Source organism: Linepithema humile, chromosome 2 (genome assembly GCF_040581485.1).
Source record: "Linepithema humile isolate Giens D197 chromosome 2, Lhum_UNIL_v1.0, whole genome shotgun sequence".
Classification (NCBI taxonomy): Eukaryota; Metazoa; Arthropoda; class Insecta; order Hymenoptera; family Formicidae; genus Linepithema; species Linepithema humile.
The window spans coordinates 3,274,971-3,287,275 of NC_090129.1; the positions used below are offsets into that span (position 1 = coordinate 3,274,971).

The following is a 12,305-nucleotide window of genomic DNA, read 5'->3' on the forward strand; positions in this document are numbered from 1 at the left end:
TTGAACTCAGCTACAATACCATGTAATTAAAGTACAAATTATTATATACGGCTACCAACTACCTCGCTTCTAATCGAAACCTGTCATTTGTCCGCCTAAATACAAAGCTCCCTCAAAGTTGAGGCACTCGAAAACGACACACTTATAACTGCGTGCATTTGTCACAACGTTCGCTTCACTCGTATAAGGCCTCCTACGACGGATTCTAGGTCTGTGTGCGACGCATGCTCTACTGATTTGGAAAAAAAGGCGACATTACATGCTGTCTCACGCTAATACCAATATCGAACAGAAAAAAAAAAGGTGAAGAAAACATAAGACGGTGTCGGCGAAAAGAAACCTCGTCGCGGCTAACTCAGACTCCCCTCTAGCGTCTCTCCTAAAACGACTATCCCCTTCGAGGAAACGTCACAGTAAGATTCTTACGGTAGGGAGGATTTTTTTTTTTTTTTTTAGCAAAAGTGGATTTAACTAAGTAGCCTCCGACAATCAGTGAGCACTTCAATCTTGCGAACAAACGGAAACCAACGTGAAAAGAACAGAGAGAACGGAACTAAATAAAAACGAAGAAGAAGAAAAAAAGAAACAAGGGATATGTATATATAGATATATATAGATATATATATATATAGATATATAGATAAAACAGACGGAGAGACGAGAAGAACAAGGCAGACCCTTAATTCCTACCTCCAGGGCGGGCGCTTTAGCCTGAAACACAAACGGCAAACCTGAAAAGAAATTCCGGAAGGATCCCGGACGGCGGGAACTCGAGCCCCGAGTTTTTGCGCGGGGCAGTTAAACCCTCGTTAAGCGAGTTAAGACTCTGTTTCCCGATGCAAACGCGAAAACCCTGTCCGTACGATCACCGCGCGTTTCTCTTCCTTCCAATGGCACTTTTTTTCTCATTCAAGAATACACATTGTCGAACAATTATTATCTCTTTAAACAGTTGGAAACGTTGTCGGGACAAGAGTACATAGTAAAAGTGAGAAAGACAGAAGACAAAAGATGAATAAGGTAATGCTTGATGAAGTGCAACAAGATGCAACAAGATGCCTCGCGACTCATCGATGGCGGTCTTTTACGAAGACGTGAAATTTATCTCATTATCGCAAACTGAATTTTGAGAGAATTTTAATTAATCCGAAAGTGAATTCACAAACCGTTCAATGTCGCAAGAGAATAAGACTTAAAAAATTTAACTAAAATCTTGGGGAAGCTCAGTCAGTCAAGATTTCTTAAAACTTATTTCATAGTTATATAATATAAAGGAAACGCTTCAATCCTGACCCAAATTTTCGTCAACGAAGAAATATAAACGATGTGACAATCAGTAAATACGGAGCAATAGTAGCTCCACGGTCGAAAGACACACAACACGAAATGTTAGCTGGTATCGATCGTCACTGTTTATGTTTTCTCACTGAAGGCTGCCTGAGTTAGGATCGCTTTACAAGCGCTGAATAATAAATTCATTTTTCTCAACGTGTAACGGCCTACTGTTTCCTCCAATATTTCGTATGTTTCCAGAAAGGAGAGCTACATACTTAATATTATTTTTTCGAAAATCTATTATCTCTTAAAATCAATTATTATCTTTATTGTCCCTCTTGCTGAAAATATTCCATCTACAAAGGTAGAGTCTGTCAATTAAAAAAGAATTTGCAACTTTAATAACTACTTTTGATAACTCACTCTCTTCATTTTTGATCTAATATTCCTTTCCCACTGAATAAGGATAATTTTGCAACGTTGCGATTAGAACAAAACAAGTTTAATCAATTTAATTCTATAAAAAAAAAGTGTTTATTACAGTTGTAATTGTCGCGGAGCGTTGTTTCGCAACTGAAAGTTTGTTTCAAAGGAAATGCTAACGAAACGAGGCGGATGTAAAATCCATTCACGTGCGAACGGTGCCAGAGAGCTGCATCACCGGGGCAGAAATAATCATCCCGACGGTTAGCAGTGCGTCGAGCGTGCACGTTTTATTTATTTTTTTTATATTTTTTTTTCGAATAAATCGTGCCGTCGGAATACATCGGGACTTTCGCGCGAATGAAAGAGAATAAAAAGAAAGAGAACGAAAGAGGCAGGCGAAAAATGAGATACAATGAGAATGGCGAACGGTCGGAAACGATGTAGAGCGCGAAGATAGGGAACAGTGTAATTGTTATCGGTTTCTCTCTCTCGGCATTTCTCTCTCGTGTGTGTGTGTGTGTGTGTGTGTATGTGTGTGTGTATGTGTGTGTGTGCAAGCCTGGCAAAATGTGTGTCAACTAACGTCAGCTGTTGCTTGAGGCCATTCCAGCTAAACGGGTCCACCAAGATGTTACGGACTTTAGTCAAAATCTGCGTTCATTTGTCTCTCGTCTTATAAATACTGCGCCGTATTCCGCTTCCGGTGCACGTGTGCGTAAGCGTCTCCGTTATTCGCTCGAATAAATTTTTACCGTCGAAAATAATTTCAATTTGTAAAAGGGCAAAACGGCTGATTAACTTTGCACGATTGCGATATTACGAATTTCGTGATATCTTTCCAACATTACGTATTTTTTATACAGTTGCGAGAAATGTTCCACCATCAATAAAATGCTAGATTTTAATGCTGGATTCTTTGGTGAATTTTAAATCGATCTCTTCTTGCAATAAATACATATTTTTGTGTCAAAAACTATTATTTAAAAAAATATCTTTTAGAGTAAGTAGAATATTAATGTATTTTAGCAATTTTAGACAATATTTACTAGAAAAGATACATTTACTCCAATTATCGTGAAAAATCCGTCAAAGAAATCTGTCAGTAAAATTTCATCAAATCGCGGCAAAACATTCTCCGCAAGCTCGCGTTCGTATCGATCCCCATCGATGATAGTCCGCTGATTGTCCGATTAATTAGGTCCATCCGATGTTTCGTCCGAGCAACATAATGAAAACGCGTCAACGCTCTGCGGGGGTTTGTTTTCCGATTAATGGCCGATTATCGAAACGACGATCGCGACATGATTGATTATTGCGTCATTGTCGTTCAGTTGCCGACGCGCTCTTCGATTTAATTAAAAACTCATTTGAGATTCATGTCTCGATTGGGATCCGCGATTCTCCGCGATCGCGGACGCACCGGAAGCGGAAGATAATCAATCGCGGACGTTTGTAAAATAGAGAAATAACTCACCTGCAACCTGTAGTTGGGATCCTGTGTCGCTGCGTGCGCTGCCAGGAAGGGGTCGTAATACACGCTGCAAAAAATAAAAATCACCAATGAATATGAACAATGTATTCGTTTACTCGCCGCTATGCCTACAAAATTGCCGAATTTCTAATCTTTCGCAATAATTTCCGTCTTTGTGAAGCATAATTAAAAATCGCGTGTTCAATCATTATTTGGATTTCGACAGCATTTAAAAATTTTGAAATTCATAAATTTAACGCACTTCAATGGAAAATATCTCTTTTAAATAGCACATTTTACCAAAATTTAGTAGTGCTTATTATGCGTCAAATATTTATAATGGCTTTCATATTTACTATAATTTTCGGACATTCGGTTAAAAGCTTCACATTCAAAGAACTTTTGATCTTTCGATTTAATAGCGCGGAACGCTCGTTTTAATAGGTATCGCGATATTAAGCATTGCGCTTGGTCGAGAATAAAATTGAAAATTTATTTCTGGAATATACTGGATAATCTCGCTTTGCAGGATAATGGAGGACGGTGAAGGGGGATAAACTTTGTTTTCCGCAATGAAGTTTGTTTTATGCGTGAGAATCATAAATTATGGTTCGCTTTAAAGTAGTGGAGAAAAAAAGCCCGTTGACTTTACAGAAAGCGAATTTGCGTTCAATCTTGATTACGCATTGCCGGGAATGGAAAAAGTTGCGAGACGAAGTATTACCGTTCGCGCGCGACGTATTACGGCGATTGCTTCGTAAAGTACAGACGTGGTTTCGGAGGCGAATTTTCAATTTGTCAAACGTAATGAAAGTAAGTACATATAAACATTCACTCTGTCCCACTTCACTTAATATTGTCAGTATTGTTAATCGTGGTACTTTAATATTGTTCCTCGTAGTGTAATTCGTTATTTTGCACAAATCATTATTTTGCCGTCGTGAAATCGTATCGGAGGTTTCTAATGCGCACTGCTTTTGTTGTACAGCAGCGGACGAAATAAGGCGATTTCTCAAACGTTACGAAAATACATACAAATAATCAGAAAGTACGTACGAAGGTTTCGACAGGATGATACGTAAAATAAAAACCGAGGTTACGCGAACTGTTGCTCGCATATCGAGAACCATCGAAGCACATAAGCTGCGTGAAAACGATTACTTAATATCGAAAACAACGTTTAGTCTTCCGATTTAATAACGCAATCAAACTCGTTTAATAAGTTCATGTTTCGTAAAAGAAAAAATCTTGACTTCTCAAGACGCAAATTCGCGTTTTATTTAAATTGTGCACTGACAGAAATAAAAAATGTTGAGAGAGAAAATATCATTTATGCGCGATACGTTTGATAGTTTCGTGAAATATAGACGCAACATTAAAAACAAATTCAATATACATTGAAAATAAGAAAAATAAATACGTGTTGGACATTCGATCACAAGCTTCATACTCCATCTGATCCGTTAGTTCTTCCAACCTCATTTATCTTTGTCTTTTCGTTAAGTAAAACGGTAAATTTGGATGGTACGCCGGAAAATGATCCCAAAGTGTGTCGTGTAATTCAAATAACAGCCTCATATCTAGCAAAGGTTGATTGGGATACTTTCTTGCGTACATTCGTCTGGCCTCATAAATGTTGAATCTATTTTCCAATATCAAACTAATAACGTCGGAAAATAGTCCGTAATTCATATAAGTATAATAATGAGCAACTTCCATTTCAATTCGAAATATAAACTGTCGCGAAGTCGTATTAGAAATTTCCGACGCGCACTGCTCTTGTCTTGGCTGTAACTAACGAACTGACGCGACTTCTAGACGTTACAAGATATATACACACAACTAGCGTTACGAAGGACGATACACATTTGGTAGGATAACGCGCGATATACACAACGAGCGATCGCGCTAGCTCTCCGCGCGTACATCGAGAATTATTGAAAACTGTGTTACAAACTGTTACTTCACTTTCGTTTAATCTTCCGATATAATCGTTTAATCTCCCAATGTATCAGACTCGTTTAATATTTCTCGTATTAAATAATATTGTGTTCGGTTGAGAGAAAAACATTGGATATATATGTTTCTCGAATATGATAATCCCGCTTTATAAAATAATAATGGTCAATAGAGCCGATAAACAGCGCAGATTACGATTTGCTTTAAAAGAATGGAAAAAAACTCTGTTACCTTTGTAGAATGCGAATTCGTGTCCTACTTTCATTACACAATGTCGTAAATGGAAAAATATCTTGAAGATGAGGTATTTTCACTTGTACAATATTTCCACGTTGAGGCATCGTAAAACGTGGGCGCAATTTCTAAGGTGAATTTTTATTATGTCAAAAAAATATTCATTCGATGCGAATTAATTGAGTTTAATTTTTCAGACTTCCGAAGACCAAATGATTGATAAGCTTAATTAATAGTTGAAAGTAGGTACAGGAAAATTTAAAAAAGTATATGCAAAGTGAGCTAAAAAAGTCATTGTTTGAATCGTTACAGGTCGGTTATTGCAAAAACAATGTGGATAGGTTACTGTTGCACGAATCACGTTATTATTAAATTGGCGTAGCATTAAAAGCATGCAACTAATTTCGTCATATGTATAATGAAGACTCCTACTAAGATACATGTACTGACTATACAAATATGAATTTTGCGCCATCACTTTAAATATAAAATTATCGCAGAATAGTTTCGAAAATTTTGGACGCGCACTGCTTTCGCCACCGAAAGAAACTGAAGCGATTTCTAGATCATAACGATAATACATCCAGATAATCAGAATGTTTGTACATAGATTAGTACACATTCAATGACACGATACACGAGCTACAGAACGCGAGCAGCTACATTATAGCTTTCATGTGTACATTAAATCACGAAGCTGTATTAGAAATTGTAATTTCATATTTGAAGAATTTTAAATTTAATGATGCTTTAAACTTTGATACCTTGTGTATTAAACATTATCGTTTCCCGTCTAGAGTAACTTCTTTCGTTTTATCTTCTAATGTATCAGACTCGTTTAATATTTCTCGTATTAAATAATATTGTGTTCGGTTGAGAGAGAAACATTGGGTATATATGTTTCTCGAATATGATAATCCCGCTTTATAAAATAATAATGGTCAATAGAGCCGATAAACAGCGCAGATTACGATTTGCTTTAAAAGAGTGGAAAAAAACTCTGTTACCTTTGTAAAATGCGAATTCGTGTTCTACTTTCATTACACAATGTCGTAAATAGAAAAATATCTTGGAGATGAGGTATTTTCACTTGTACAATATTTCCACGTTGAGGCTGCATCGTAAAACGTGGGCGCAATTTCTGAGGTGAATTTTTATTATGTCAAAAAAATATTCATTCGATGCGACTTAATTGACTTTAATTTTTCAGACTTCCAAAGACCAAATGATTGATAAGCTTAATTATTCAACAGTAGGTAAAGGAAGATTTAAAGTAAAATGTAAATAATAAGCTAAAAAAACCATTTCTGAAACCGTTGGTGTATGTAGGTTATAAAAATAAATCGAATAGTTATTTATTGCATGATTCACGTAATTATTAGATCGGCGTAGCATAAAAAGCATGCAACTAATGTCTTCATATGTACAATTAAGAATCTCACTAAGACACATGTACTGACTATACCAATATGGATTTTGCGCCATCACTTTAAATATAAAATTATCGTAGAATAGTTTCGAAAATTTTGGATGCGCACTGCTTTCGCCACCGAAAGAAACTGAAGCGATTTCTAGATCATAACGACAATATATCCAGATAATCAGAATGTTTGTACATAGATTAGTACACATTCAATGACACGATACACGAGCTACAGAACGCGAGCAGCTACATTATAGCTTTCATGTGTACATTGAATCACGAAGCTGTATTAGAAATTGTAATTTCATATTTAAAGAATTTTAAATTTAATGATGCTTTAAACTTTGATACCTTGTGTATTAAACATTATCGTTTCCCGTCTAGAGTAACTTCTTTCGTTTTATCTTCTAATGTATCAGACTCGTTTAATATTTCTCGTATTAAATAATATTGTGTTCGGTTGAGAGAGAAACATTGGGTATATATGTTTCTCGAATATGATAATCCCGCTTTATAAAATAATAATGGTCAATAGAGCCGATAACCAGCGCAGATTACGATTTGCTTTAAAAGAGTGGAAAAAAACTCTGTTACCTTTGTAAAATGCGAATTCGTGTCCTAGTTTCATTACACAATGCCATAAATGGAAAGATATCTTGGAAATGAGGTATTTTCACTTGTACAATATTTCCACGTTGAGGCTGCATTGTAAAACGTGGGCGCAATTTCTGAGGTGAATTTGTCAATATGTCAAAAAATATTCATTCGATCCGATTTAATTTAATTTTATCTTCCACACTTCCGAAGACCAAATGGTTGATAAGCTTAATTATTCCAATCAATTAGGTACAGGAAAATGTGAAGTAATATTTAAATAGTAAGCTAAAAAAGCCATTTCTTGAAACGTTGGTATACGTTGGTTAGGAAAACAATCCGAATAGTTTCTTATTGCAAGATGCACGCAATTATTAGATGCTCGTAGCATCAAAAGCATGTTACAAATGTCGTTAAATGTACAACGAATAATCTCACTAAGATACACGGAATAATTACCCGAATTTCTTTGATTTTGCGCCATTACTTTAAATATAAAATTATCGCAGAATAGTTTCAAAAATTTTGGACGCGCACTGCTTTCGCCACCGAATGAAACTGAAGCGATTTCTAGATCATAACGACAATATATCCAGATAATCAGAATGTTTGTACATAGATTAGTACACATTCAATGACACGATACACGAGCTACGGAACGCGAGCAGTTACATTATAGCTTTCATGTGTACATTGAATCACGAAGCTGTATTAGAAATTGTAATTTTATATTTGAAAAATTTTAAATTTAATGATGCTTAAAACTTTAATACTTTGTGTATTAAACATTATCGTTTCCCGTCTAGAGTAACTTCTTTCGTTTTATCTTCTAATGCAGCGCTCGGAATTAGTTGCATATTTCGGGCCGATTCAGGAGACGACGCCTCCTGTTCCCCCATTGTCGCCCGGCCGCTGGCGGCCGAGCCGCCGATAGCTCTGACGCAGGAGCGTTTTATATAAGGAATAAGGCTGGGTTGTTGAAGCATCTCTCAGAAAATAGTAACATTTTCTTTGCTACATAAATAATGTTTATTTTCGTTAATAATTAAATATATATATATATTATGTATTAATGAAAATAAACATTATTTATGTAGTGAAGAAAATGTTACGATTTCCTGAGAGATGCCTAAACAATCCAGCCTATTTCTAATATAAAACGCTCCTGAACCAGAGCTATCGGCGGCTCGGCCGCCAGCGGCCGGGTGGTAGTGGAGGAACAGGAGACGTCGTCTCCTGAATCGGTCCGAAATGTGCAACTAATTCCGAGCGCTGTTCAAATGTATCAGACTCGTTTAATACTTCTCGTATTAAATAATATTGTGTTCGGTTGAGAGTGAAACATTCGGTATATATGTTTCTCGAATATGATAATCCCGCTTTATAAAATAATAATGGTCAATAGAGCCGATAAACAGCGCAGATTACGATTTGCTTTAAAAAAGTGGAAAAAACTCTGTTACCTTTGTAAAATGCGAATTCGTGTCCTACTTTCATTACACAATGCCGCAAATGGAAAAATACTTGGAGATGAGGTATTTTCACTTGTACAATATTTCCACGTTGAGGCTGCATCGTAAAACGTGGGCGCAATTTCTGAGGTGAATTTGTCAATAATATGTCAAAAAATATTTATTCGGTCCGATTTAATTTAGTTTAATCTTCCACACTTCCGAAGACCAAATGGTTGATAAGCTTAATTATTCGAAAGTAGGTAAAAAAGCAGATAGAACATTATATCTATAGCGAGCTAAAAAAGTCATTTCTTGAAGCGTTGGTCTACGTTGGTTATTAGGAAAAATAAACGGATAGTTTTGTGTTGCAAGAATCACGCGATTATTATAATATTTTAGCACAAAAAGCATGCAACAAATGTCGTCATATGTACAACGAAGAGCCTCACTGAGATACATGCGCTGATTAACCTGATTTCTTGGATTTGGCGCCATCACTACTTTAAATATAAAATTATCGCAGAATAGTATAGAAAATTTTGGACGCGCACTGCTTTCGCCACCGAATAAAACTGAAGCGATTTCTAGACCATAACGACAATATATCCAGATAATCAGAATGTTTATACATAAATTAGTACACATTCAATGACACGATACACGAGCTACGGAACGCGAGCAGTTACATTATAGCTTTCATGTGTACATTGAATCATGAAGCTGTATTAGAAATTGTAATTTCATATTTGGAGAATTTTAAATTTAATGATGCTTAAAACTTTAATACCTTGTGTATTAAAGATTATCGTTTCCCGTCTGGAGTAACTTCTTTCGTTTTATCTTCTAATGTATCAGACTCGTTTAATATTTCTCGTATTAAATAATATTGTGTTCGGTTGAGAGTAAAACATTGAGTATATATGTTTCTCGAGTATGATAATCCCGCTTTATAAAATAATAATGGTCAATAGAGCCGATAAACAGCGCAGATTACGATTTGCTTTAAAAGAATGGAAAAAAACTCTGTTACCTTTGTAGAATGCGAATTTGTGTCCTACTTTCATTACACAATGCCGTAAATGGAAAAATACTTGGAGATGAGGTATTTTCACTTGTACAATATTTCCACGTTGGGGCTGCATCGTAAAACGTGGGCGCAATTTCTGAGGTGAATTTGTCAATAATATGTCAAAAAATATTTATTCGATCCGATTTAATTTAGTTTAATTTGCCACACTTCCGAAGACCAAATAGTTGATAAGCTTAATTAAAAGTCGACAGTAGGTAAAGGAAAAGATAGATATTTATGTGCAAAGTTAGCTAAAAAAATCATTTCTTGAAGCGTTGGTCTACGGTTTAGATCAGAAGGAAGAACCGGAGCGTGTTGTGTTGCAAGAATCACGCGATTATTATAATATTTTAGCACAAAAAGCATGTAACAAATGTCGTCATATGTACAACGAAGAGCCTCACTGAGATACATGCGCTGATTAACCCGATTTCTTGGATTTGGCGCCATCACTACTTTAAATATAAAATTATCGCAGAATAGTATAGAAAATTTTGGACGCGCACTGCTTTCGCCACCGAATAAAACTGAAGCGATTTCTAGACCATAACGACAATATATCCAGATAATCAGAATGTTTATACATAAATTAGTACACATTCAATGACACGATACACAAGCTACGAAACGCGAGCAGTTACATTATAGCTTTCATGTGTACATTGAATCATGAAGCTGTATTAGAAATTGTAATTTCATATTTGGAGAATTTTAAATTTAATGATGCTTAAAACTTTAATACCTTGTGTATTAAACATTATCGTTTCCCGTCTGGAGTAACTTCTTTCGTTTTATCTTCTAATGTATCAGACTCGTTTAATATTTCTCGTATTAAATAATATTGTGTTCGGTTGAGAGTAAAACATTGAGTATATATGTTTCTCGAGTATGATAATCCCGCTTTATAAAATAATAATGGTCAATAGAGCCGATAAACAGCGCAGATTACGATTTGCTTTAAAAGAATGGAAAAAAACTCTGTTACCTTTGTAGAATGCGAATTTGTGTCCTACTTTCATTACACAATGCCGTAAATGGAAAAATACTTGGAGATGAGGTATTTTCACTTGTACAATATTTCCACGTTGGGGCTGCATCGTAAAACGTGGGCGCAATTTCTGAGGTGAATTTGTCAATAATATGTCAAAAAATATTTATTCGATCCGATTTAATTTAGTTTAATTTGCCACACTTCCGAAGACCAAATAGTTGATAAGCTTAATTAAAAGTCGACAGTAGGTAAAGGAAAAGATAGATATTTATGTGCAAAGTTAGCTAAAAAAATCATTTCTTGAAGCGTTGGTCTACGGTTTGGATCAGAAGGAAGAACCGGAGCGTGTTGTGTTGCAACAATCACGTTATTATTATGTAACTTTAGCACACTAAGCATGTAATCAAGGTCTTCAATTGTATATTGAAAATATTTTACGAGATATTTCAACTGATTTTGCTGCGTTTCTGTTTGTTCCGTCATCACTTTAAATATAAAATTATCGCAGAATAGAAAATTTTGGACGCACACTGCTTTCACCACCGAATAAAACTGAAGCGATTTCTAGATCATTACGACAATATGTCAAGATAATCAGAATGTTTGTACATAGATTAGTACACATTCAATGACACGATACACAAGCTACAGAACGCGAGCAGCTACATTATAGCTTTCATGTGTACATTGAATCACGTAGTTGTATTAGAAATTGTAATTTTATATTTGAAGAATTTTAAATTTAATGATGCTTAAAACTTTAATACCTTGTGTATTAAACATTATCGTTTCCCGTCTGGAGTAACTTTGAACATATTTCTCGAATTTGCAAAGCTAATTTTGCTTTCGCAAAATAATAGGAGACATTGCAGGCGATAAACTTTGTTCTCCGTGACTACGTGAATAAAGTTTGTTTTATACGTAAGGATTACAAATTACGCGAAGAAAAGAAGTAGTCTCCTTTACATTACATCTGCTCAGAAGTATTCGCAATGGAATTAGTTTTATGAGTAGTTCGTTCCCATTTTATCCTCCCCGTTGAAGAGATCGTTGTTAAAAGTCTATTTAACTTGAGTAAGTAATAATCTTGTTTTAAAAGACCGGAGGAAAAGAAGCTTGTTGGCTTTATAAAATGCAAATTCGCGTTCTATTTTGATTATGCATTGACAAAGAAAAAGGAATTTGCAAGAGAAAGTATTGTTACTCGTTCACGATATGCATACTGGCTTACAATATTCCGTGAAATGCAAGAATGACTTTTGTATTAGACATGATAAAAAAAAAAAAAAATTTATCTGTGAATCCTGGTTTGAATATTTGTTGTATAGTAAATTTACGGGATCCCAATTCGCGCTGTATTTTGATAATGCATTGTTAAAGATTAAAAGAAAATTGAAAAACAAAGTGTT

The 12,305-nt window shown here is 35.3% G+C and overlaps 1 protein-coding gene across 12 annotated transcripts in view; it reads right to left on the bottom strand.

The window, feature by feature from the left end:
• Rbfox1 (RNA-binding Fox protein 1) overlaps window positions 1-12,305 on the bottom strand; it is a 289,153-nt gene that overhangs the window by 16,538 nt on the left and 260,310 nt on the right. For 10 of the 12 annotated variants that reach the window (XM_067350444.1, XM_067350445.1, XM_067350441.1 and 7 more), the window contains 2 exons: window positions 3,176-3,239; window positions 2,285-2,311 (listed from right to left, as the gene is read on the bottom strand). In XM_067350444.1, coding sequence (XP_067206545.1) covers window positions 2,285-2,311; window positions 3,176-3,239 — 91 coding nt within the window. The remainder of the gene's footprint in view (window positions 1-2,284; window positions 2,312-3,175; window positions 3,240-12,305) is intronic. The other 2 variants (XM_067350439.1, XM_067350438.1) reach the window with 1 other exon arrangement.